General features: G+C 37.3%; 1 protein-coding gene across 1 annotated transcript in view; it reads left to right on the top strand.

The window, feature by feature from the left end:
* Thoc1 (THO complex 1) overlaps nucleotides 1–26,824 on the top strand; it is a gene marked incomplete at its 5' end in the record, with an annotated part of 40,874 nt that continues 14,050 nt past the window's right edge. Inside the window, 11 exons of the mRNA XM_033757415.1 lie at nucleotides 1–24; nucleotides 2,326–2,399; nucleotides 2,492–2,552; nucleotides 3,724–3,790; nucleotides 7,592–7,710; nucleotides 8,168–8,216; nucleotides 8,859–8,954; nucleotides 12,857–12,939; nucleotides 14,561–14,634; nucleotides 20,008–20,116; nucleotides 21,898–22,029. Of these exons, the coding sequence (XP_033613306.1) occupies nucleotides 1–24; nucleotides 2,326–2,399; nucleotides 2,492–2,552; nucleotides 3,724–3,790; nucleotides 7,592–7,710; nucleotides 8,168–8,216; nucleotides 8,859–8,954; nucleotides 12,857–12,939; nucleotides 14,561–14,634; nucleotides 20,008–20,116; nucleotides 21,898–22,029 (888 nt within the window). The remainder of the gene's footprint in view (nucleotides 25–2,325; nucleotides 2,400–2,491; nucleotides 2,553–3,723; nucleotides 3,791–7,591; nucleotides 7,711–8,167; nucleotides 8,217–8,858; nucleotides 8,955–12,856; nucleotides 12,940–14,560; nucleotides 14,635–20,007; nucleotides 20,117–21,897; nucleotides 22,030–26,824) is intronic.

The following is a 26,824-nucleotide window of genomic DNA, read 5'->3' as shown; positions in this document are numbered from 1 at the left end:
CCCGAAGCTCGAACGCGGTTTGCGGTGAGCCGGGAAGGCGTGGGGCCCGGGCCTAACTCGGCAGTATTGTTTCCTTTTGGATCCCCCTGAAATTTCTCGAATTTTGCTCTGGATGAAGCAGGGTGGAGGGCTGTACGCCGCGGCGCCCGCTCCCGGCCCCGTCGGGGGTGGGGAGGTAGGATAGCGCGCTACCTGCCTCTTCGTGGGTCCCGCGCAGTCCGCCTCTGCCCACCGCCGGCGAGCCCCGAGCGCCCTGGCAGATACCTGCGCCCGGGTCCGTCTCTTCTGCTCGCCTACGCGGGCGAACGTCTCCAGAAGGAGAGCTGCCGAAGCGCGTGGGCGGGAGGGATTTATACTCGAGGCTGCGGTCCGCCCCGCCTCCTAAGCCGTCAGGTGCCTATTGCGGCAAACAGATTCCCGCTAAACCGCACACAGCCCTCAGAGTGACAAGGAGCTCCTACGTGGGAAGAGACGGGCAGATCACCCTGGGGAGGGTTACCAGCTGCTGTTTTGTTCTTACTCTACAGGGAAGGGTAGTTTGAGCATTTGGGGAACATTATGGAGCACTTTGACGTTAGCTCACTTATTAACGCTAAAATAGACAATGTTCTTATTTTTAGTACATGAGATAGAAACAGCCCGCCCATAAATTAAAAGACTTAAGATGGCTTCAGACCCACTGTTCTTTTTGTATTGCCCACCATAGCGATGTGTGTGAAGAACACTTCCAAATCATCTGTGTTCCTCTCTGCCATCTGCATCAGTATTTTAAGGCATGATTGAAGTGCTGAGATATTTAACTCTTAGATGTTTGTAGTGATGGCAGAGTGGAAAAAATACGATTCTTTGTGATCAGTAGTTTTCCCCTTTGCACAGTGTTTTCCACCAAAGAAGCGCGTTTCTGTTTGATGAGCTGTATCTTTTTATGTCATCAGAATTGTCTCGTCACGTGTATCCTGAAAGGCTCCACTGCATTGGAGATCATGCAGCCCAAGGCTCCCAGGCTGCATTGTGCAGTGCTATCACCTGGAAACGTTGTTAGATTGAAGATTCTGATTCACTCTGTAGTGGGGCTGAGAGTGTGCGTTTCTAACAAGTTCCCAGGTGATACCACTGCTGCCGCCTATGGTAAGGCCCTATGACAGCTCTCCTATTTAACTGGTGAGGCAAAGGAAGCATACGGAGATAAAGCAGTAAGTCCCAAATTATTCAGCTTGTTAGTTGCAGAGGCAGAAATGGACATTTACAGTATAAATCTAACCCCTTATCAGCTAGTAAAATGACTTTGCAAATACATTGTGAATTTGCACAGAATGAATGACTTTGCAGTATTGCTATCTTTTAAGTTTTGATTGCTTTAAACACTCAGAAGATATTTATTTATTGCTTACTATCTGTCAGAGATGGTGCTGAGCAAGATACAGTGGACTTTTGACTTAAGAACTAGATCCATTCCGGAGGGCTAGTTGTATCCAAGTCAGTACAGCTGAGATCTGGATGTTTACCTGGGAACACACTATAGATAACAAAAGGTAGATGAATCTTCCATTAACCTAATTAACCCAAGTTGTTCCTATGTTGAGGAGGTTTTAACTCAAGGGTGCACTGTATCTGCAGGAGATGGGCCTTGCAGTAAGTCTGGAAGAAGGGATCAAATTTGGATGAGTAGGTGGGAAGAACAGCATGAATGTGTGAATGAGCTTGATAAAAAATGATGTCAAGGGTGGGGGATTTAAGCTCAGTGGTTGTGCTGCCTGTCTCACAAGCACAGGGATCTGAGTTCAATTCCCAGTACCCCCCTGCCCAAATGATGTTAAGAAATGGCCAGACTTTAGTGGGAGGGTATGTGTTAGAGATGGGGGGAGTTGGGTGGATTTGGTAGGGTAACATCAGACTTTAAGGGAGCTATGAATGTTCAAAGCCAAAAAGGAGCCTTTTGAAGTTTATTGTTTTGTTTTGTTTCATCAGAATACTCTTATAGATGTGATATTTAAAGACTAGGAGCCACCCATGATAGCTTACTTCTGTAGTCCCAGCTAATTGGGAAGCTGAATTAGGAGGATTATTTGAGACCATGAGTGGGACCAGCCTGGGCAACACAACATTGAGGGAGAGAGAGGACTTGGAATGAAAAATTCTGGCTATGTGCTCTTCCCAGATTTAAAATGATGAGGATCTGTGTCATGAAATGGCATTTAAAATAAAGATAACTGAGAGAATGACTGATAGGCAATTTTTCCTGGTTAGAAAGATAGACTATTGACAGGTGATTATTTTTCAGTAAACAATAAGCAGACTCCCAATTTGCCATTTTTATTTTTCTAGAAGTCTACCAGAGAGGCCTTGAATAACAAAAATATCAAGCCGTTATCAAGTACCTTCAACCAGTTACCTGGCAGGTAAGGTGTTATTGGCTCTGAAAACTATCTGCCTTAATATTTATATTTGCCCTGAGCTGTGTAAAAATGGGGGCATCTTTTGTTTTTAATAGTGAAAATGAAAAAAAATGTACCCTGGACCAAGCTTTCAGAGGTATTCTAGAAGAAGAAATTGTAAGTATGTTTTACCTTTATTGTTAAAATTTTGTTGGTAAATATACTGTCTTATTAGAAAATTGCTTTTATTCCCAGGATGAATATGTAAACATGGCCTTTTTTTCCCACAGCATGAACTTGCTGCCTTGTGAAAGCTGATTTGAGTGTTGGTGTAAGAGTTATGTCATAATTAAGGATTTTGATAGCACAAGTGCAGTTTAAGGTCTTGGTCATAAGAAACGTAACATTTGGTTTTAATGAGCAAGAATTAGAGGTTAAAGGTGGGTTCTCTCACTTTGCAGTATAAATTTAGTGGCCCGGCTTCTAGTGGCATGAGAGGTCCAGACCAGCAAGGTTCAGCTGAGAATTAAGATTCCATGCATTATTCTCCTGGGGTGTCTGAGGTATTAGTAAGCACACGTAAATAACTAAATCTTTGTCTTCAGGAGAGAAAGTCTAACCATGAAAAATGTAAATTTATTTTCCATTAGGGGAGCTCCAAACTAAAAGGAACTTTTTTCAGCAATTTATTCTTGGTCAGGCAAAAAAGTTGGCTAGATCTCTTCTAATAGCCGTAAAAGTTTCCCCTTTGCTCAGACAATTCTAGATCAAACTTTTTCTTTCCTTTTCTTCAGACTTGGTCACTTTTCTGTTGTGAGGCATTGGGGAAGGGACTTTGCTTTCTGAACTTTCAGTTTCATTTATAAAGGGGGAAAATGCATTTTTCCTGTGTTCTTGAATAAAACAACACAATGAACATTGAGCAAACACTGGCTATGTCAGTTGCATAATACCTGAATAATACTACCCTCCTAGGAAACCCTCCTCACATGCAGTGATGCACAGCATTAAGATCCCCAGTCCTCCTTTGCCGCTGCCATAAATTGAGCTCTGGCCTTAGCACTTCTATTCTTAATTAGCTTAAAGCATTAGTCAGGCTCATGCCATCATTTTCCCAAGATTTTGAGAGAGTTACTGCTTATTACTTATTGACATTCTTCTAGAATTTCTGATTTATTTATTACTATTCGTTTTTTGAATTTTCATCTTAGAAAATAATTTTATGATCTATAGGAATTATTTTGATTCCATATTTGTGATAATTTAATGTTAAAGGATATGTTTTCCTTATTATCAAATTGGCCTGAACTCTTGTCCCTAAATTAAGTTGTTTCTTCTCTCTTGGTAGATAAATCATTCGTCATGTGAAAACGTTTTAGCTATTATTTCTCTTGCTATTGGGGGAGTAACTGGAGGTAAGTGTGGTTTGTTTTTTAAAAGTTATTTTGGACACAGCATGTGTAATTAAAATTTCTTCCTGTAACTCTACCTGTCTGATTTTGTTCATTTTTCAAATTCTTCCTGACTCCCACCTTTGCTAACAAGTTGTCCCAAGCAAATTAATTCATACTTAATTTCTCATCTCTATTACACAGTGCACATTTTGACACTTTCTTTGCTTTCCAGTTTCATTCTTTCATTAAATAGGTATTGAGCATCTGCTATTTGTCTGGTACTAAGCTAGGACTTGGAGGTTCATTAGTTACTAAAACATACTCCCCACTAATAGGCATCTAGTGGGTAACAGAAGAAACATATGTGAGTATCTTACTGTAGTGTAAGTACTGTGGCTGAGTGGAAATGAGGTGTTGAAGGGAATCTAGTAAAAACGACTGAATTTCAGAATCTAAAAGAATCAGGAGAGGCTTTAGAAATCAGACTAACATGAGGGCCAGAATGTGAGAGATCATGAGTTGGAGAAACAAAGAAGGGAGTGGTTATGGTACAGGAGGCTAAGTGCAGCGTGCTAGAGCCCCGCGTGGGGCAGGGGGTGAAGAGGCCAGGGCTGGTGAGAAGGAAGCAGTAGCGTCGATGACATCCTTCATGAGGGCTTTGTGTGCTGTGCGGAACAGAGCTATGCAAGAAAGGGAGGCAGGGGACTTTTTTTTGTTACTGGAGATTGAACTCGACCATGCGCTTTTGAGGCAGGGGACTATTGATGAGGCAGTAGCGATGGGATGGTCTTAAACGTTAAACAGGGCACCTAGTAATAAGTATACAGTCCCTAACATAGTAGGAGTGCATTAAATACTTTCAGAACAGAATGTAAAGTAGTTCATTAGCATTATTTAAATAATTTAATTAAAATGCTCATTTGATTTAGATAATTTATGTGAAAACTGCCTTTTAATCTGTAAGACTATTCATATCATCTATTATTTTACTACTTACTACAATAAAAACTGGAATACACAAGGTAAGAGTAGTCTCCCAGTGTTGCACCCAGCTATTTTGGATTTTGTTTCCTAAGTTCTGACTTCACCTTTCAAACTTTTATATAGGCTCCCTATATATAAATGATTATTCATTCATTTAAGCACATTTAAATGTGTTTACAATGCAGTTTTTCTTGCCTGGTTTCTGTCAAACACTTTGCAGTGTGTGCTTAGTTCATTAATTAACTTAGTATATTCTTACAAGCACTGACGCTCTTTAACATTCAAAGTTGTACCATATCTATGCTTAGAACTTTCAGTTTGAGAAATATGAGAACTTAGGAACTTAAGCTATAAATAAAGGCTTAGATGCATTTTTATTTTGTTTAGGGGAAAATTTCTTCTTTAGAGATTATCTCTATGTAATGTGTTTTCAAACTGTCCATAAATATATTTTCTGAATTCAACTTGGCAAATACTTGTTGAGCTTCTGTTTGTTTTCACACCCTCATTAAAACATACAGAAATGCCTACTCTTAAAAAACTCAGCTTACATTGCCAAGGAGTTTGATTAGGATTTGTTAAATGATACTATAGATAGATGTATATGCTGTGTATTTCAGAAGCATAGATGAGGTGTTGTGCTTCAAGATACCAGTTTTTTTGTTTGTTTGTTTGTTTTGTTCGCTTTTTTGTTTTTTATTTATTTTTTGGAGGGGGGGTACCATGTATTGAACACGGGTCCTTGCGCTTGCAAGGCAGGCCACCGAACCGCTGAGCTAAATCCCCGGTCCTTGTTTTGTTTTTTGAGACAGGGTCTCACTATGTAGTTAAGACTGACCTGGAACTCACTACGTAGCCCGAGCTGGTCTTGAACTCACAGGGTCCTCCTGCCTCAGCCTCCAGGGTGCTGGGATTACAGGTGTGCGCCACCACGCCTGGCAAGATACCAGGTTTTTTTTGGGTTTTTGAGACAGGGTCTCATTACATAGTTAAGACTGACCTGGAACTCATGTAGCCTAGGCTGGTCTTAAACTCACAGCAATCCTCCTGCCTCAGCCTCCCAAGTGCTGGGATTACAGGTGTGCGCCACCACGCCTGGCAAGATACCAGTTTTTTAAATGAGCTGACACTTACTCTGCTTTGGAAGATGGAGTTAGTGTTTTCCATGTGATAGAGAAGGAAGATTATCTAAGCAGAAAACAATTCTGAATTAAACCATGGAGCTGGGGAAGGTATCTGTCCAGTGTAAGCAAAGAGATCAGTCGAAGTTGGTATACCAGGCTCGGAAAATTCTGGAAGATCATGAAACCCATTCCCATACCTCCCAGCTCACTAGAATTGACAACCCATTTCTGTTTTTAAATGAGATTCCCAGGCCCTAACTTAGTTCTAATGATTCAGAATATTTGGCAATGGAATACAGATAGTTTTCTTATATTCTGTGATTGTTAGAAGTGAGTTAACTTATGCCAGATGATACTGTAGCCAGGGAGGCAGAGAACATCCCTCAAATTTCTTGGATGCATAGGACATGTAGTATAAACATCTAAGAGTTGTTAGGAATTTTAGGTGTCGTTGGCCCAGTCTCTAACCTTGCGTTCGCTCTGCCATAGCATCCCTGACTGATGGTGCTTGATAGAGCTCATTATTTGAGTCCTTCGTGTTCTGATTCTCTCAGCCTTTGTGTTAAGTGGCAGTCTGCTGCCTGATGCCACCCACTGGTTCTAGGTAGTATCCCTTCGGTCATATCGCAGCTGTGGTCCTACCAGCGCAGAGCACAGCTGAAAGACTATTTCCTTTCTGGATGTGCTCTATTAGTGAAGTGTTTTAGGCTTACAGTGCTCTAGATTCCCCCGCTCCCAGCGTATCATGTGTAAGTGGCTGCTTTTTTAAAAGCACTTCTAAGTACCTTAAAACAGAACAAAGAATGAGTAGCTATGTAAACACATTTTTAGCTATTCTGAATAACTTTTTTTTAAAAAGAAAAACCTTCACTGACTTTAGAGACTGACATTGACTACTTTATCATTCTTTTCTCTGAAATAATACAAGTATTTTAAGTGTTAAATCATAGTTGAAATGAATTCAAACCTTTTTTATCTCTTGAAGATAATTTTTTCAAATCACAAAGACAATTTAGTAACATTGCAAAACATTTGGAAATGAGAAAAAGGAAAAGTAGTAATCATAATTCCTCTAAGGAGTACCATTCATTTTTGTATATGTTTTAGTTTCTCTAGTCTTTGAAAAAAAATGGTTTATTGTTGTAACCATTAATATACAAGTTTCAGTCCTGCTTTGTCCACTTCACATTATATTATAGGAATTTTCCAAGTTGTTGTTGTTGCCATCATAATCATCATCGTTAGTTGGCTGCATTGTATTCCCTTAATTAGCTTAGTGCTGAAGTGAGCAGACTGTGCAGCCAGACTGCCTGGGTTCATATCCCAGCTCCACTACTTGCTTGCTGGCTCTCTATGATCTTGGACGAGTTATTTATTTAGCCTTGCTGTGTTTCAGTTTTCCCATCCTATAAAATGCAGATAATATGATCTACCTCAGAGGGTTGTAAGGATTAAATGTATTAGTATTTGTAAAGCAGTTACTGTACCTGACATGTAGTAAATGCTCTGGCTGTTACAAAAATTCCTGTGCACATAATCTAAAATTAATTAATATGTCTCATTCTGGGAGCTCTTAGGTCGCTTGCATTTCTTGTCCTTTTAGTCTTGTTATGAGTGAAAGTGTATCTTTTAAGATATTTTTCAGAACTTCTTTCATAGGCTCTTTTGCTTTATAATTTTTAACCTCCTAAATTGGCTTGTGTTCCACTTGAAGGTATTTGTACTGCATCTACGCCTTTCGTATTGTTGGGAGATGTTTTGGATTGTCTTCCATTGGATCAGTGTGACACAATATTCACCTTTGTGGAAAAAAATGTTGCTACTTGGAAATCGGTAAGTGCTTTAGTTTCTTTTCCTGGCAGTAATGTCTTTCTTTAGATCCAGAGGTCTGAAGATAGTTGTTTGGTGGTGCTGGGAATCAAATCCAGGGTCTTGCTTGCTTTGTTTTTGCTTATATTTCTAATGTCATTGATGCCAAAAAACCTTGTCCCTATAAAAGAATTATGTACTATGCTCTCTTGGGAGAGCCAAGTGAGAACATGTGTAGGGAAATATTTGAAGTATAAAATTTGATTTAGTAGTTAAAATTAACTTGAAAACACTTGCACACATTTACAACAGTAATTCACTGTCCTGTTTATTCCATTGGAAAGGTTATTTGCTTGGAAAAAGTGAAAACAGCATAGTAGATCCTCAGTGCATGTTAGTGTTCTTTAACTTCCTATGACTTAAATGTAAGGCGATGTCACAACTTCTGTAAGAACAGTGCTAATTTCTGTCTTAATTCTAGAATACATTTTATTCTGCTGGGAAAAATTATTTACTACGTATGTGCAATGGTAAGTAATTCAATGGTAAATGATTATTTTTTAAAAACGCTTTTCCAAAAACAGGTAGTTGAATACCAGTGATAACATTTTAAAGATAGCTTAGTATTTTTTTTTTTTTTTAAACAGTCTGGCTCTGTAGTTCAGGCTGACTTTGAATTCACTATGTAGCCCATGCTGGCCTCGAACTCATGATGATCCTTCTGCCTCAGCCTCCCAAGTGAAGGGATTATAGGCGTACACTGCCACTGGCAGTATCATAATTTTAAAGTAACAATCTGATTTATTAAACTGATTATTCACTTTAGATTAAATTATTCCTTTTATAGCTACAAAGTAGAAAATCAGAAAAATTCAGTTGCTATTATTTTGTTCATGATAACTTACATTCCAAATTTATAGTATTCTTGTGACAGTTTCTACCCCTATTTTGAGAACCATTTCTTTAGGAAAACACAAACAAACTTATTAAGAAACTTGGGTATTGGCCTGGGGATGTAGCTCAGTGGCACAGCCCCTGCCTGGCAAGCATGAGGTCCTGAGTTTAATGCCTGTTACCAAAGGGGAAAAAAAAGAAAGAAAGAAAGAAAGAAAGAAACTTAGATATGCTTGTAATCTTTTCTATGTGTAATTTTTATTTCTATATATTTTTAGATCTCCTAAGAAGATTATCTAAATCCCAGAACACAGTCTTCTGTGGACGAATTCAGCTCTTTTTGGCCAGGCTTTTTCCTCTGTCTGAGAAATCAGGTGAACTTTTACACATTGAATAAATATTTCACACAGAAATATCGTTTAGTGTTTAATGGATTAGAATCTGTTGTAATAATAAGTGATTATAAAAAGCTGAAGATGACATAGAAAATTGTCACTTTATTTTCTTTTGTAGTTTTACTGGTTCTATTGTATAGTATAGATAATTCTGAAACAAAGTTATTCATTGATTTTTTTGAGATCAGAGTTTATAATAATAATGTGCAGTTGAATCACCGAAATACGTAAATATGAACCATCATGTATGTATTTCCATAATGTGTGGCTGTTTATCTGCTTCTACTTTCTCCTTTAGTCACTATTGTTTAGCCATATTTACTTCATTTCTTTCTTTTTAAATGAATTTTTTTGTGAAATATAATCCTCGTACAGAAAAGCCTATGCAGTGAGTGTATAATGATTTTGAAGCAAACACTTGCATAGCCATTTTCCTGCGGTTCTCTGCAGCTTTCCTTGTGCCCAGTTGGTTAATACATGTGAATTTTAATATTTTTGCTTTAGTTTTCCCTACCTTAATATGGAGCCAATGCACATGTATTTTGTATGTTGCCGAGAAGATTAAATCAGTTAAAAAATAAAGAGCTCCTGTGCATGATGGCACATACCTGTAATTCCAGCACTTGGGAGGCTGAAGTAGGAGAATCACCAGGTGTTTAAGGCCAGGCTGGGCTACTTAGTAAGGCCCTGTCTCAAAAAAAACATATAGGCAGTGCCTTTTTTTGTTGTACTAGGTCTTTGTTCTTAAATCTTTCTTGCTTAGTTCATGCGGTCAGAGTTAATATAGATTCTGCCCTTCCCTCTGTGGCGTTTACCCCCAGACTTTTCTGGGGTATATGCTTAGGTCTGTACATTACCTGAAAATCTTTATTTCACCTTTATTACAGGACAATGCCAGCAAATTTGTAGGTTGGCACTACATAAGAGTTTGTCTCATAAGAGATAATCTTTGTTTTATTTTCTGTCTTCCGTTGTTCTTTAAACAAGATGTTCAATTGAAGATAATCTAAATTTTTCTGCGCTGAGGAAGTTTGTCCTTGTTCTGTTGGATATATACACTTAGTTGGAAATGCTAGTTCATATGGTAACACTTAAGTTTTAATTCTCCTAGGTATGGATGTAAGAGTAGTGTTCTGGGGTCATATAGTAACTATTTAATGTTTGAGGAACTATCAGACTGTTTTCCAAAAGGGCTGTATCTTTTTACAGTCCCGTGTAGATTCCATTTTGGCCACATTCCGCTGACAACTTGCTACTCTCTTTTTGACCTTAGTCAACCTGGTGCATATAAAGTGGTATCTCATGGTTTTGATTCCCATTTCCCTAGTAGCTAATAATGTCGAGCATCTTTGCGTATGCTTATTGGTCATTTATATGTCTGTCTTGGACATATTCAAATGTCTGGCCCCTTTTTGAGTCAAATTACTTGACTTTTTATTGTTGAGTTCAAGTATTCTCTTTATATTCTGTGTACTAGACCCTTGGGTATGACATTTGCAAGTATTTTATCCCATTCTATGAAGTATCTTGTCTTTGCTTTTTTATTTTGTGGTGCTGGGGATTGAACCCAAGGCCTGGCACATGCTAAACATATGCTCTACTGCTAAACCACATCCTGTCCCAACTTTTCATTTTCTTGGTATCATTTATGGCACAAGTTTTAAATTTTGATGGAGTTTAGTTTATTGTTTTTTTGTTTTGTTTTGTTTTGTTTTTTCCTGTTGCTTGTGCTTTTGGTGTCTTATCTAAATAAACCTTACCCAACCAGAGGTCTCAAAGATTTGCTTCTATGTTTTCTTCGAAGTTTTAGCTCTTACATTAAGATCTGGGGTCTGTTTTGAGTTAATTTCTTTGTATGATGTGAAGTAGGGATCCAGGTTCATTCTTCTGTTTGTGGATGCCCAGCTGTCCCAGCAGTGCTTGTTGAACAGCTGTTTTTCTCCTATTGGATTGACATGTTGCCTTCTTTATACATTCAGAATATTGAGAGAATTACTTTCTTAGGTCCCTGATACTAACTCTTGCCTCTGTAAACCTTTTGTTCATTATTTTCACATTGCTGACTTACACTGTAGCTTAATTTCAATTTATTTCTTCAAAGCCCATTAGCACTGCCTGATTTCAAATCTCAGCATTTCACACTATCTGGTATTTTCAGTGTGTTTATGTTGTTCACTTCTATATTCTCTGTGTAATGGATTTTTGGACAGCAGAACACAGGGAAGGGATATGTCCTCAAGGCATCATTTGGTCCCACTACTGGTGATGTTACCCTGATCACTGAGTTACATTTTTCTTGGGAAGTTTTTCTGTCTTTCCCTTTGTAATTAGGAATATTAAAGAAGGAGAGTTGTTGAGGCTATATAGATATTCTTGACCTTTAAATCTTTGCTTGATAATTGTTAGTATTTTGAGTAGATTTTAACTGGTAGTGCATGCCTATAATCACAGATACTGGGGAGGCAGAGGCAGGAGGATTGTAAGCTCAAAGCCAGGCTGGAAACTCTGAGACTGTCTCAAAAGGATTAGGGGGCGTAGTTCAGTCTCCAAGCACTTGCTTACTTGCATGAGGCTTTGAATTCAATTCCCAGCACTGCAAATATACAAATAAAGATTATCAGTGGATTTAATCTGCAGTTACTATTTATTAAGGTGTTGTAATTACAGTGATGATTTTCTCTCATTTTTGTGTCTTGTACTTTTTTTTTTTTTTTTTAATGGTACTGGGGATTGAACTTGGGTCCTTGAGTTTGTGAGCCAGGCACTGGAACCACTGAGCTAAATCCCTGGCCCTTCTACATTTTTTAATAGAGATTCTTCATAAGGGAGAGTTGTCTCTTCACTTACATCGGTTCATGGATATTTGTTTTTTTCTTTGGGCTATACTCCCATATATTTTTATTTTGTTGCTCAAATTGCTCCCATTTTGGTCATTGGGAGCTCTTCTAGATTTTATTCAGATGAAATTCTCCAGATTCATCTTGTATTTTTCCTCCTTGGGCCCTGGTATCACCTATTTTTCCAAAGAGCATAGTTCTTTTTATTTAACAATGATAAGGGCTGGGGATTTAGCTTAGTGGTTCCGCTGCCTGCCCTGCAAGCACAAGGACCCAAGTTCATCCCCAGTACCCTAAAAAAAGAATGATAGAGGGCCAGGGATTTACCTCAGTGGTGCCAATGTCTGCCTTGCAAGCACAAGGTCCTGAGTTCAATCTCCGGTACCACCAGGAAAAAAAAAGAATGATAGAGCTCAGGTTTGGGCCCTAGCTGCTGGAAAATCACTGCCTTAAGGCTTCAACATACAGAGGTAGGAAAGAGGGGTATATTCTGACCCACACATCCATATACACCTGTGTTTCTCTCTTTCTCTCTCTCTCTCTCTCTCTCTCTCTCTCTCTATATATATATATATATATATTAAACAGCAACAAAAACCATGAGATCTTATAGATACCTCTTAAATTGAATTCAGCTTCAATGGATCTGCTTATTTTTAACTTCTTTCTCTGACAGTAATGAACTTGGCCCTGAATAATCAGAATAAACTTCTTTTATACATCCTCACTGTTTGACTGTTGTACTTTATATTTATTCTTTGGCAAAATTATAAATTATATTGTATTGTGTGGAATTGTTATTGAATAGTTCTAAATAAAAATGATTAATATCATAGTTGAGACATTTTTGGGTAGTCTAAAAGCACTTCCGATAAATTAATTTTAGAAAGTATTTGAAAAATCATGTGGTATTTCTGATTTGATCTTTAGTTTAATTTTGGACTTAGCTTTTTTTGTGTTTGGGTTATACAGTGTGGCACAGTTATATTCTTACATGAGTTTAGCTGTCAGTGGATTTACTCTCAAAACTTTTTTTTTATCTAGGTCTGAACTTACAAAGCCAGTTTAATCTGGAAAATGTCACTGTTTTCAATACCAATGAGCAAGAAAGCACCTTGGGTCAGAAGGTGAGGCAGATTCAAAATCTTCTTCTCCCAGGATATATGTCTGTGGCTGAGATAATTCAAGTGAATGGGCCTTTTAAGTCATTGAAAATTTGGAAACACTTCTAATTTATAGAAATACGTAGTCTATGTAAAAAAATCCAGACTATTTAAAAATAGAAAGTATAGCTATTCTATAATTGAAGGTAGGTTATAGTAGGTAATGGAGTAACTATACTTAGTATTTTAATTTTGTTTGTTTTTTGTGGTGCTAGGATTAAACCTAGGAGCTCATATGTACTAGGCAGGTGCTGTACCACTGAGCTACATCCCTGACCCTGTATTCAGTATTTTAATAGTTGTAATCATAAGATAGATTATGGGGTAACTGTTCTTTCTGTTTTGAAAATTGAATTTTTACATGAAATATATATTATTTCTGTAGCCAATTTTGATACTCGGTCTGACCTTACAGGACTTTTTGAGTATTTGTACAAATGTATGTTTTTTCTCCCAAATAAGGTTATACAATAGTTACTACTCTTAAAATTATTTTCTTCTTTTAACTAATGTATTTCTGCATCAGTATAGTTTGATTTCAGTTTTTGTTATAATGCAATACTGAGTTTTGAACCTAGAGCCTTCCCACTAAACTGAATCCCAACCCTTTTTTAATTTAATTTTTTTATTTATTCGTCTGTTTATTTATTTATTTATTTATTTATTTTTGGTGCCGGGAATCAAGCTTGGGACTTTGTGCTTGCGAAGCAAACGGCAGAACCACTGAGCTAAATCCCTGGCCTCCTTTTTTAATTTTATATTTGAGACAAGGACTTGCTTAGTTGCCCAGCTGGGCTTGAACTTGCAGTCTTGTCTCAGCTCATGATAAGACTTTGATATCAGATGTTTGGGTCATCTCTATTAGTGAAAAATTATTAACAGCATTACAATGAATATTGTAGTTATCTTTGCTAAATTATACTAGTTGTCTTCTTAGGGGCAAATTTATTTAGTCAAAATAAATGTATTGTCTAAGTGTTGCTCGCTCTTGCCTCATAACAGCTGCAGGCATTTACTCTGACTTGTGCTGCTGGCAACCAGCAGCAGGTGGAGAATCCACCCCCCCCCGCCCCGCCATTTCCCCGTGACCTCCTACAACCCTGGGAATTAGCAGTTTTATGAAATCTTTGCTTAGCTGATGTAAATGCTTTAAATCGTCTTTGTTTTAATTTAATTTCTTGATTATGATTGGAGTTAAAGAATTTAACTATGTTAATGGAGTTTGTTTCTTCTGTGAATTGCCTTCTCATGCTACTTTCCCAGTTTACCACTGAGTCATCTTTGTCACTCAGTGTATTTCCAAAACATTTACCCATGGGCCTTTTGTTCCCAGAGAATCTCTTGTCCCTGTTTTGAGTAATAATTGGTTTAAAATTTTCTGCTATGTCTTCGTGACTGCTTTGTGACTGCCACACTGCTCTGAGTTCTTGGGTCCCTGTTGCGTACGGTTCCCATTGCCTGAAAGAGTATAGGTCTGGGTAGTGACTGTAGCTTGGCTTCTCCAGTCATGTTTGCCTAGCAGTGTATAAACTCTTTTCTAGCCTGATGACCACTTCATGATGGACTGTCCATTTTTAAAATTTAGCACACTGAGGACAGAGAAGAAGGAATGGATGTAGAAGAAGGTGAAATGGGAGACGATGAAGCACCGACAACTTGGTGAGTTTTCAGAGCTTAAGATTTTATTGCTGGGCATGGTGGTGTGTGCCTGTGGTTCCAGTACTCAGGAGGCTGAGGCAAGAAGATTGCAAGTTTGAGGTGAGTCTGGACAATTTAGCAAGACCCTGTCTCAGAAAAGGCTAGGAGCGCCGGGGATTTATCTCAGTGGTTCTGCTGCCTGCCTCGCAAGCGCAAGGGCCGGAATTTGATCCCTGGTACCAAAAATAAAACAAAACAAAACAAAACAAAACAAAAAAAGGCTAGGGTAGTAGCTCAGTGGTAGCACTGGATACAATCCCCACCAAAAAAGAAAAGAATGAAAAAGATTTCTTGATGCACAGAGATAATCATTTAGTGACTAAGTGCGGGAGTGAAGATATAGACAAGGAAATTATGCTTACACATTTCTCTTATATATAGCTGTTATCTATATGACTTAATAAATCCTAAATCGCTAATGAACATAATTTGGTTTCCATATTATGTACAGGTGGTTCACAGTTTACACAGCCTATCTCATGCAAAATCCTTGTATTTGAAAAGCCAGCCAACAACCTTAGGGGTGAGCACTTCCCTTTTCCCTTCCTTTAAAGGGAGTGGGGTTGGACATGCGGTATACACCTGTAATCCCAGCACTTGGGAATCTGAGGCAGGAGGATTGCCACGAGTCAATTCAAGGCCAGCCTGTGTTACACAGTGAGACTTTGTCTCAAAAAGCCAAAAGAAAAAGGGGAGGTATTGGACTGACTTTAATGAGGTAGAAGAAATAAGAAGTTACCTTTCCCTCCTCTCTCCTCTTTACTCTTATCATTGTATCTTTTCTCATTCTCTACATCCCTGAGCCTGCTTGCCAAATAATTTCCTACTAACAGTGATACTTAGGAGCAGTGAGAAAGAGAACAGGGAAGATGTGAAGAATTGGATTTCACTAGCACTGTCATATACATGATATGAGTCAGTTATCAATTGAAAGAATTTCCCATTACTACTACCCACAAGATCAAGAGGGGATACTGTATCTGCATGGGAAGATGTCTTCTTGTCACCCCAGATTTCACATTCAAACTGGTATGCCCCTAAGAAACATCTAGAAATAGTGTGACTGCAGGTTTCGCTCCAGGACTTCCTGGTCGTTAGAGAGCTATTCATGTACATTATGGATAGAGGAGGTTTTTAAGGTCTGACAGAGGGGCACTGGTTTAAGGTAAGGATTCAAACATAGTGGGGTCATTGGAGTGGAAACAGCCTCAAAGACACTGCTAAGTCAGTTCTGCCTGTGCCTTTCAAGACAATACATTTCTTTTTCTCATTGTCAACAAGTCCAAGCTGCAGGAAAATCTGTTAAATAGGACCCAGCACACTGCCTGTGCAGAGAAAGAAAATTTATTGGGAATTACTTTGTGAGCATCTGTACATTACTGATGGTCTGAGACAATGTAATTTGTAAAATAGAGCACATAGCTATGTATCTACAATATGAAGTCCACTTCAGATTTGGGTCAAATACACTAGGAAATTTTATAATAAAATTTCACTATGAAGGTCCTACAAAATAGCTCGACAGCTAAAAAAATATATCAGGTTTTTATATTTTGGTTAAAATAGTTACCAGGAGTGTTTTAGTTTAAGTTCCAAGAGATTTTTTTTGTGTTGTTTTTTGAGGTAGGGTCTCTGTGTTGCCCAAACCAGCCTTGAATTCCTGGGCTCAAGAAACCCAACTGCCTCTGTCTCCCCAGTAGCTAGAACGACAGTCACAGTCACCTGGCCCTGGTTAGAGGTTCTGTCTTAAGAGAGTGACTCATTTTGAATTTGTTACATAATGCTTGTGTGGATAAATAGCCCCAGCGTTGATGGGGAATGGGGAAGATGGAAGGTAAATTGCAGTGGTTGAGGAATGAGAGGCAAGTAAGGAAGTGGTGGCATGGAGTATAGAAAATGCTTTCAAGAGGTTTATTTAACCATGAAGGGGAAGAGGGACAGCATCTCATAGAGAATATATATCCATAGAGGGCGGGACAGGGAGATTTATCAAAACTAGCGCTTCAACTCTTGAAAAAAACCCAACTAGGGGCCAGGGATGTAGCTCAGCAACACAGTGCCTGCCTGGCAAGTGTAAGGTAAAAAAAAAATTACCAAATATATGAATACCACTGTACTTTAAAATTAATTCTGGGCATGGGGTGTAGCTCAGTGGTAGAGTGCTTGTCTGGCAGGCACAAGGCCCAGAATGTGGCCCCAGCACCACACATACACACAGTTAATTGATTTGATTTAATGGATTCTGTGAGGTCCCTCAAAGACACACCACACCAATTAAGAGATCAGGGGCCTTTATAGACAGGAGATGATATAATTACTGTTTGGGATAAGATTGTTAGTGGTAGCTGGGGATTTAGCTCAGTGGTTCTGCCGCCTGCCTTGCAAGCACAAGGACCTCAGTTTAATCCCCGGTACCAGGGAAAAAAAAAAAAAAAAAAATTGTTAGTGGTATCATGCATTAAATTAGACGTAAACTATTTGTGTGTGTGTGTGTGTATATATACATATGCTCTTCACAAGCAGTTTTGTTTCAAAAATATTTTTAGTATATGTGCTGCCAAAGTGAGCACTTTTTTTTTTTTGTTTTTGTTTTTTTGTGGTACCAGGGATTGAACTCGGGTCCTTGGCGCTTGCAAGGCAGGCCACCGAACCACTGAGCTAAATCCCCAGCCCAACATATTTTTTCTTAAATGTGTAGAACCCTGCAAACATTAGTTCTTGGTATTATTTCATGGGCAAACGTAATTTGTGTAGTGTTTTTTTCCTTTTCAATTTCTATGTTTTGGAAATTGTTCTTTCTATGGCTTTTTTTTTTCTTTTTTTAACTTGACCCATAGAAAATCCTATCACACCAGTGAGGGGCTGATATTCAAATAATTGTTCCTGTTTTCAGAATTGTTCCTGGGAAAAGGTTTAGTAACAGTTAATGTTAACATGCCTATAAGATTGTTTCAGCTACACCAACTTGTAGCAGGAGCTAGATATTAACCTATTAAAAATTGTTAGTGTCCTTTGTATTGACATGAAGCGGGCCCACATGCTTCAGATACTAGTAGGTATTGCTGTAGCAAAGTTAGCGTTTTTAAAATCAAAATTAGGCTAGCTAAATTATTTACCAGAAGTTACTCATAATTCAGAGTTGTTGAAATCCAAGTGAACTAGTAAGCAGAATGTTGAACCTCTTTTAATAAAATAAAGTGCATGAATTTTATGAACACTGTTACTTACAGACCAAAGGCTTTTTTGGTTAATTCCAAGTTCACAGCTTTTTCTCTAGATAGTTAATGATCGGGGCCGGGGATCTAGCTCAGCAGTTCCGTGGTCTGCAAAATAGATAGTTAATTTTGTCATAAGTGGGAATAGGAGATAAACAATATCTAACTTTATCTATTTTTTTAATTAAAATGCTAGTTTCTATAGATTTAATGCAATTCTTTTTTTTTTCTTTTTTTTTGAGGTACCAGTGAATGGAACTCAGGACCTTGTGCTTGCAAGGCAGGCACAGTGCCACTAAGCTAAATCCCCAGCGCAATACAATTATTCTTTAAAAAGATATTTCATGATACTTTGAATACCTAGTGACCTTAATGCTAGTCTGTCTTGTAGGGGAGACTTGTCAAACATGCTTCTGTGTTTTACTAAAATAAAATATTTTCTCTTTGTTTTTCTCTTCAGTCACCTACTTTAATAGAAAATATTTCAGACTGGGAGTTTATTTTATACTTCTCCACTCTAATCTCTTATATACAAAGAAACTAAAACATTTTTCAGTCTTTAATACATCAACTCCTGCAGCCCCTCCTCAAAAAACTTAGAAAGTATGTGGTAAAAATTATGCTCACTTTATTTTATGTTAGTATAATCCTTTAAAAAGTATTATAATATTTTCCCTGGCATGCCCTAAGCATCAAAGAAAACAAAAAACAAACAAACAAAAAAAACGTAATTTTAATGGTATCTATCCAAATAAAATGGAAAGTTTAAAGCTGAACATAACTTTGTTTTCTTGGCCAGAGTACTGAATGCAGGACTAAAGATCGTGGTACTGTTGTGGATGACTAAACCAACTTTCTGCTTCCCATAGAAAATTATAATCTTACTTGGAACATATGTGCGGGCATGCAGCTGAGGGAACTTGCTGACTCTTAACACATAGAGTCACTTGTTAAGGTTTGCAGTATTTTTGAAGAATAGAGGGAGTTCCTCCTACACAACTGTGTTTAAACTTAATTTTATGAGATGATGTTGAACATTTTTGTGGCCATTTGAAAGTATGAAGTAGATGATAGCTCAGCATTTTTGATATGGGTAATATTAAAAGATTTTATTGACTATTTTTTTTTGTGGTAGCAGGGATTCAACTCAGGCCCTTGCATTTGTGAGGCAGGCAGCTGAACCACTGAGCCAAATCCCTGGCCCCTTGCATTTTGAATGATACAGAAGATTTTACTAAACAATTTCTTGGATTAAAAAGCCCGAGATTTTTGCTTTAACATCAAAAACTGGAACATTTTACAATGTAATAATTACTTGTAAGTTTAAAAATTAAAAGAATATTTACTGACGTCATAGATTTGTAATGTAGCCAGATTAGAAGTTGAATTAATAAAGTCCCTAGAGAAAGGCCTTATTTTGTGCTGCTAATTGATTGGTACCTTATATATTTGTCTTGTACTAGGCTTCTTAGTGTTTTAGTTAAGATATAACCTCTGGCATTCAACACGGATTGAAACTTAACATTGGTTTAGACAACATAGAAATTGATTTCTTTCTCATGTCAGAGTTTGGAGACAGGCAGTCCAGGGCTGGCAGGGTGTATTCAGTGACCCAGATTTCTTCTGTCTTTTTATTATACCATTCTCTGATGTTACCTTTTTTCCTGAAGGGCAAGCTGGCTCACCTCACGTCTGCATTTGAGCTAGCAGGATGGGGAAAAGGCATATGGTAAAACAAGGCTCAGTGGTTACACACGTGACTTCTACTTCCAGCAATTTCATGTCATGGTCATGCCTAGTGGCAGGAGAGGCCAAGGAGTGTAGCCCTTAATTCTGTATAATCCTGTGTCCAGCCAGAGCTCAGGATCTCCACTAGTACAGATGAAGAGGGTCTGTGGAAATCTCTGATTATTCTCAAGTGATATAAAAGTTTACATAATTATTTGTGAATGTGCACTTTTCTGGGGCAGATGACTGTGGCTGACCATGGCTTTCATGAGTTTTATTTTTTTTGTTTTTTTTTTTTACCCATGAGCTTCTAAGAATGATTTGTGATCCCCCAAAATTTACATATTAGTAAAGGAATTTAAGTGATTTAATATTATATTTATTTTATTAGCTCCATTCCGATTGATTACAACTTGTATAGAAAATTCTGGTCACTTCAGGATTACTTCAGGAACCCAGTGCAATGCTATGAGAAGATTTCATGGAAAACTTTTCTCAAGGTGAGGTGCCAGTCATAGACTATTAAAAGCCCAATTATTTACAGTTAGTGGCAGGGCTAAATCTTAACTCTGGTCCAGAATACTTTTCACTATAGAATTTTGTATCAGTTATTTTTGTAAGATACAGCAGATAGATTGTAGACTAATATTTAAACCACTGCTTTTACAAATAAGTTGGAAAATTAAATATTAAAACTAAAACCTTGAGGGTTTTTTTAAATATAATGATTGTTATCAGTATAAGTTAATAGTTGTTTTGCTGAGGACATTTTACCATTTTTTTTTCTTTTCCTTGGTACTGGAGCTTGAACCCAAAGCCTTCACACTCAACTACATCCCCAGCCCTTTCTAAAAAATTTTTTCATTTTGAGATAAGGTCTTGCTTATTTCCAGGCTGGATGTGAACTTATAGGCCTTTTACCTTAGCCTCCCAGAGTGTATTCTGTATAAAATTATATAAAATTATTTTACCTATTCTAAAAAAGAATACAGTGTTAAATCCATAGTGTTGAATTTATGGCCTTGGGGCAGATCAGCCTATTGCTTTATAAAAAGGTGTATACTGTAATGCAGCCATGACCTTTCATTTATCTGTGGTAGTTTCCATGATTTAAGGGCAGTGTTGAATAGTTGCTATGGATGCTATATGGGCCACAAAACCTCAATTTTATTTTCTTTTTCTTTTTTTCTTTTTTCTTTTTTTTTGTCGTTGTTGTTGTTGTTAAGACAGGCTCTTGCTATGTAGTTCAGGCTGACTTTGAAAGGCTGGCCTTGAACTCACAGTGTTCCTCCTGCCTCAGCCTCCTGAGTGCTAGGACTACAGGTGTATGTCACCACACCTGGCTTAAAGTCTCAAATATTTACCAGGTCTGGTTCTTTTCAGAAAATGTTTGCCAAACCTGTTTCACATAATTGTATTTCCTTTTTTCTTTTTTTTTTTAAATTCATTTGTCCATCATCATCATAATCAAAATCCAGGATAAATAGGTAGCTCTTAAGTAACATAGTGTATATTCTATATTATTTTTAATAATTCTTATTTTATATACAGTTTAGAAGAGGGGTGCCATCCAAATTTAAATTAAAGTTATAAGGAATCATCTTCCAGTTGAACAGAATTTGACATCCTTGTTCTGTTTGGTCACATTTCTCCATGAGAAATGTGTGAGAGTTTTCAGTAATTTCACTGATAAATTTCTGTGCTCATTCAGCCCTCCATATATCAGCAGGAGCCACACCTGTGGATTCAACCAGCTACAGATTAAAAATGGGTGAAAAATTATATACATGCTGAACATACACAGGCTTTTTTCTTATTCCCTGAACAATACAGCATAAAAACTATTTGCATAGCATTTACATTTTATTGGATGTTGTAAGTAATGGAGCGGTGATTCAAAGTACACAGAAGGCTGTGTATACCTATATGCCGGTAGTATGCCACTGTGTTTCAGGGACTTAGGTATCCTTAGATATGGGTTCCACAGGCTGGGACAAGGCCCTCACCCCTGTCCTCTCCAGGTGCCAAGGGATGATTGTACTCCAGAAGCACTCCTTTTACTGTTTGCCCCTCACACAAACTTCAGAAGAAATCGTGTTTCTTCAGGAGGAAGTTTATTTCTATTTTCACAATACCATGAAATCTCATTTAAAATAGTTTTTATCCCCATTTCCATTATACATATATGTGTAATAAATTCTAAGTATTTGGTACAGAAAAACATTAAACAAATTTTTGGTAACAATGCCAAATAAAACTAACTGATATTTTTACTTTGCAGTATTCTGAAGAAGTTTTAGCTGTTTTTAAGAGTTATAAATTAGATGACACTCAGGCCTCCAGGAAAAAGATGGAAGAACTGAAAACTGGAGGCGAACATGTATATTTTGCAAAATTCTTAACAAGTGAAAAGGTATTAACTCTTTCACTAAGCATAATTAGAAGTGTTTTTTGTTTTTTTCCTTTTAGCTGATAGTCTTAGGTTCAATAGAAATGTTTCTTACTGTACTTTTGGTTATAGTTGATAAATATTACTTTTTTTCCCTTGGATAACTAGGAGTAATTTGATTTCAAAGACAAAAGAGGTTGTTCTCTATTGGGTCTGTTTTGTAGAGTCACTTTAGAATAAATGCAGCTTGCCGGGCATGGTGGCGTATGCCTGTAATCCCAGCACTTGGGAGGCTGAGGCAGGAGGATCGCTGTGAGTTCGAGACCAGCCTGGGCTACATAGTGAATTCCAGGTCAGTCTCGACTACATAGTGAGACCCTGTCTCAAAAAAAAAAAGAAAAAAAAGAATAAATGCAGCTTAATTTCAACTGTACAGATTTTAAATTTAATCTTACATTTAATTTGCATTTATGAAAATATTTTGTAATTTATTTAGGTACAAACAAAAGGTTTGAAAGTTCCCCGTTACTCTTATTTATACATTACAATAAGTTCAAATACAATGCTAAGGGATGGTATACAGTTTTTGGTCAATACAGCACATTGAGTTTAGGTTTAAACTCACACTCTTTGCTGTAAACACATAGCGGTGACAGGCAAAATAAAAAGAGACAAAGCTGGGCTTCGAGAAACAAAGATCTTCATGGGCCATAAATGCTGAGTGAGGGTCAAAATTGAAGCTGTGGCCTGTCAGGTTCTGTCCAGAACAGGCAGTGTCACCAGCAGTTTGGCTGTAACAGCCCAGATGTGGAGCCGGGACAGAGCCAGATTTGCCAATTGCAGCTGGGGTCTGGGATGGAATTGTAGCCACTTTTGAAAAGAAACTAAGAAAAGTATTACCAAGCGTCTGCCAAGGGCTGTGGTTTTATAGGAAATATAGCTCCAGGAATAGGAAAATGCATCTTTGTGTCCTTCTGCCCACTCGGTCACTGGGTCTGTGATAGTGCCTGTAACTGCATGAAAAGCTGCTCCAGTTGTAAGACTTCGTGCAGACCTGGGCCCGCGGCCCTGGTGGAAGCAGAGCAGAGCTGCTAGGGAGGGAATGGTGTACACAGAAAGAAAGAATGTGAGCCAGCAACCCCCACGAAAACCTGATTCTCAAAACTGATAAATTAAAATTCCAAAATCTATAAAGAAATCCAGTGAAAGATTACCAGCTAAATCAACTGTTGTGCTGTACATGAGTTTGTTGCAGGTGAAATACACAGCCTGGCCAAGACTTTATAAATATTTTGGATACTTACAATTATTGAAATAGCATTCATCAAAAAAGAACAAGAGATCAGGAAACAGATGCAAGCAGAAATGCAGTCAGACAATTGAACATAGCCACTACTTGCGAATCTTGGAAATGGGAAATTATGTTCATTGAAATCCGTGGACAACACATGGGATTCAGCTGTAGGCTGGACACAGAGAACTGGTGAACTGAAGATAGTGTGAACTTCAGAATGCAGTGCAGAGACAAATTTTTTTTTTTAAGCTAAAGAGCATTTAAAAGTCTTGTAATAGAAATTCCAGCATCTGCTTATTAAGAGTTTCAGAGAACAAGAAAAGACCTAGAAACTATCTTCAAAGATTTGAAGTCCCAAGTCCTCAGATTGAAAGTATGCTACAGTTAGCAAGCAGAATAAAGCTAAATTCATACTGCAGTACACCATGTTGTAACTGGCAGTGACAGCCACCAAAGCAGGGGGAAGGACGCTATATTGGGAATGAGCAGCTGGTTGTAGCAGATTTGGATTCTTAATGAGCCATCAATCCCAGAAGACTGGAGAAGTATTAAAGTGCTGGGGGGAAAATTCTAGAATTTCATACCTACTGAAACACAATCAAGGGAGGGTGTAGGAGACATTTAAGGATGGGAAAACTTCAGGAGCCTCATTTTGAAAAAACTACTAAAAGATGTTTTTCAGGAAGAAGGAAATTGAATCTGTTAAGGAGTGGGATACAGAAAGCAGTGGTGAGCACAAAAATGGAAAAACGTAACATTTACTATTGACTAATCATAGCAAGTGATTTTTAAAATTAATGTGGAACTTAACTAGATAACAGTAACGACATGGGAGGAGAAAGTATAGGTGTTTAATGAATAATTCAAACTCACTGCATTCCTTGTAATCTTCAGGAAAAAGAAAGGGGACTGCAGATTTTGCATGTATGTTAAAAGAGTAACCACCAAAAGGAAAACCTAGTTCCCCAACTTTGATCTCTCGAGGAGATCCAAAGGAAGGCAGGAGGGAATCTAGACGGCCTTATAAATCCAGCAGATGGCAAGAAAGGGGGACAGAGGAACATACGAGGGGTAAAAATAAGTATATCCGAAACCACATGTATAAACAGATCTAATATACTGAACAGCACAGAGGATCAGATCAGAGTTTTTAAAAACCCCAGCCATATTTATTAAATGAAATAGCATTTAAACCCTTTGGTTGAATAAAGAATTGAAAGCTTTCATTTTACCCTGTGTAGAAGAGCAAAATAAAATTGCAAAGCTCCTTCCTTAGCAAAGAAATCTTAAAGATTCCTATCTTTCAAAGAGCTGAAGTATTAAGTCTGGAAATTCAGCACAGTGAGAGAGCGCTTGTCTAGCATGGGTTGATTTCAGGGTTTGGTCCCTGATGCCATCAAAAACAAAACAGCAAAAACAAGAAAACTGTGGTGTCAATATAAATAATATCTAGGCAAAACTAATTATAAAATAGCAAGAATTGTGCACTAGTTAACAGTCAAGTTATATTTCTCAAGATACGATATTCAGTTCAAAACTCTGAACGTCAAATTTTTTTTTTTTGCCTTGGTATAAATAATATTTTTAACGACATTTTAATAGTAGAAAACAACAGGATTAGACATTGTCACAGAAATCTCTACATTGGAGTGTAAGATTGATGCTTTATTATTATGCATTTGCTTTATTAGAGAGGAGTGTTCTGTAGCAGAGATATAAATTGCACCATTGTTGGGGTTTTATGAAAACCAGTGTATAGACATTTGTTACGTAGTCAAAACATTTTTTTCATCCATATTTATCCTTAAATAATCCTACGTGTTAGGTAACAATGTAATTGCCTGTATTTAGGAAATACCATGTAATTCACCATACCTAAGAACCTTAAAATTCATGTGGAAAAGAATGCAAGAGAAATTTAACAAATGCAATATGGAGCACGTGATAATTTACTTCCACAGTGAGAGTGTGGGATGGAAAGAGACATTCATGGTAATACCAGTTAAAAAGAAAACTGTATAACAAGAAAAAATCAAAGTAAAATGCATAAATAAGATTTTAAAATCCACCACATAAAAAGGGAAGGAACCACTAAGAAGATACTGTGAACTTATATATATATTTAATAATGTGTCCTCAAAATATATTAGGCAAGAATTTGTAAAATGATAAGAAGTTGAAATTTTCACAATTGAGATATTTTTAGGGGCTTCCATCAAAAAGTGATGGATTAAGCTGGGTGTGGTGTCACACACCTGTAATCCCAGCACTGGGGAGGCTGAGGCAGGCGGATCATTGAGTTCAAGGCCAGCCTAAACTATATAGTGAGACCCTGTCTCAAAAAGAAAAAAGATGCATTAGGAAGATTAAAGATTCATAGAAGCTGTTGACAATACAGATATTAAGCTTACACATGGAAACCCATACAAATATAAGTAACATTGTTTTCTCCATATACGTAGAACATTCACAAAATTTGATAGCTCTAGGGGGAAGTCTCAGCAAATTTCAAAGCTTGCATATCATCACAATATCCTCTGCTCATGGTGTCACTAAATTAGAACTACATTAGAATTGCAGGAAGTATAGTTTCAAAGGAAGCCAGTATGGAAACATAAAAATACATACCCTAGGAGTTAAAGAAGAAACCAGAGTAGAATTTGTCCTAAATATTGAATAACAAAATTACAGGGAAGTATTATGTCAGAAGTGAAGGTAACAAAGTCAGACATAAAAGGAAAACTATAGCAAGAAAGAGGGACAAATTGAACTTAAGAACCTGGAAGAATACAAAATAAACTTAAAAAAAACAAAAATAAATTATTGGAATAGAACAAACAAATTTTACAGAACACATCATAAGTAGAAAACCAATGAATAATCATTGAAGAAATAGTAGTAAAAATTACATCAGGCCCAGAAGTTTTGGGGCATATATTACCAGCACTTCAAAGAATAATTCTTGGTCTAAATGAAGATTTTCAGAAATTTGAAAGAAGAGAATCAGCCCAGTTCATTGTATAAAAATGTAAGTTTAAAAAATATAAAGATGAAATGGGGAAAATATATATCAGTCTCCTTTATAGAAATAAAAATAAAATGTTTTTAATATTCAATAATCAATGGAAGTTGCTTTTTAAAAAATAATTTTAGATAGAGATTTCAAAGGAATTATCCTGTAGGAATGTGTGGTTCATTGGAAAGGTTACTATAATGCCAAATTACCAATAGAGTAAAGATGTTCCTGGGCTGGGGAGGCCACTCCGTGGTTCCACCACCTGCCTCGCAAGTGCAGGGTCCCAAGTTCGATCCCTGGTACCCAGAAAATAAAATAAAATGTTCCTTCCTCTCAGTGAAATACCAAGAAAATTCAATGAAATCTAATATGACAGAACTCAGAAGTAGAAGAGAATTTCTCTTAAACTGGTAAAGGCAATTGATGAAAACCTATGGCAGATATACATAATTGTTAGACTTTTAAAAGTATTCCCATTAAATTGAAAAATACATGGTAAATGAGGTTTG

Source organism: Fukomys damarensis, unplaced genomic scaffold, assembly GCF_012274545.1.
Source record: "Fukomys damarensis isolate Sample0158 unplaced genomic scaffold, DMR_v1.0_HiC HiC_scaffold_30, whole genome shotgun sequence".
Classification (NCBI taxonomy): domain Eukaryota; kingdom Metazoa; phylum Chordata; class Mammalia; order Rodentia; family Bathyergidae; genus Fukomys; species Fukomys damarensis.
This window is presented reverse-complemented; position numbering and strand designations above follow the sequence as displayed.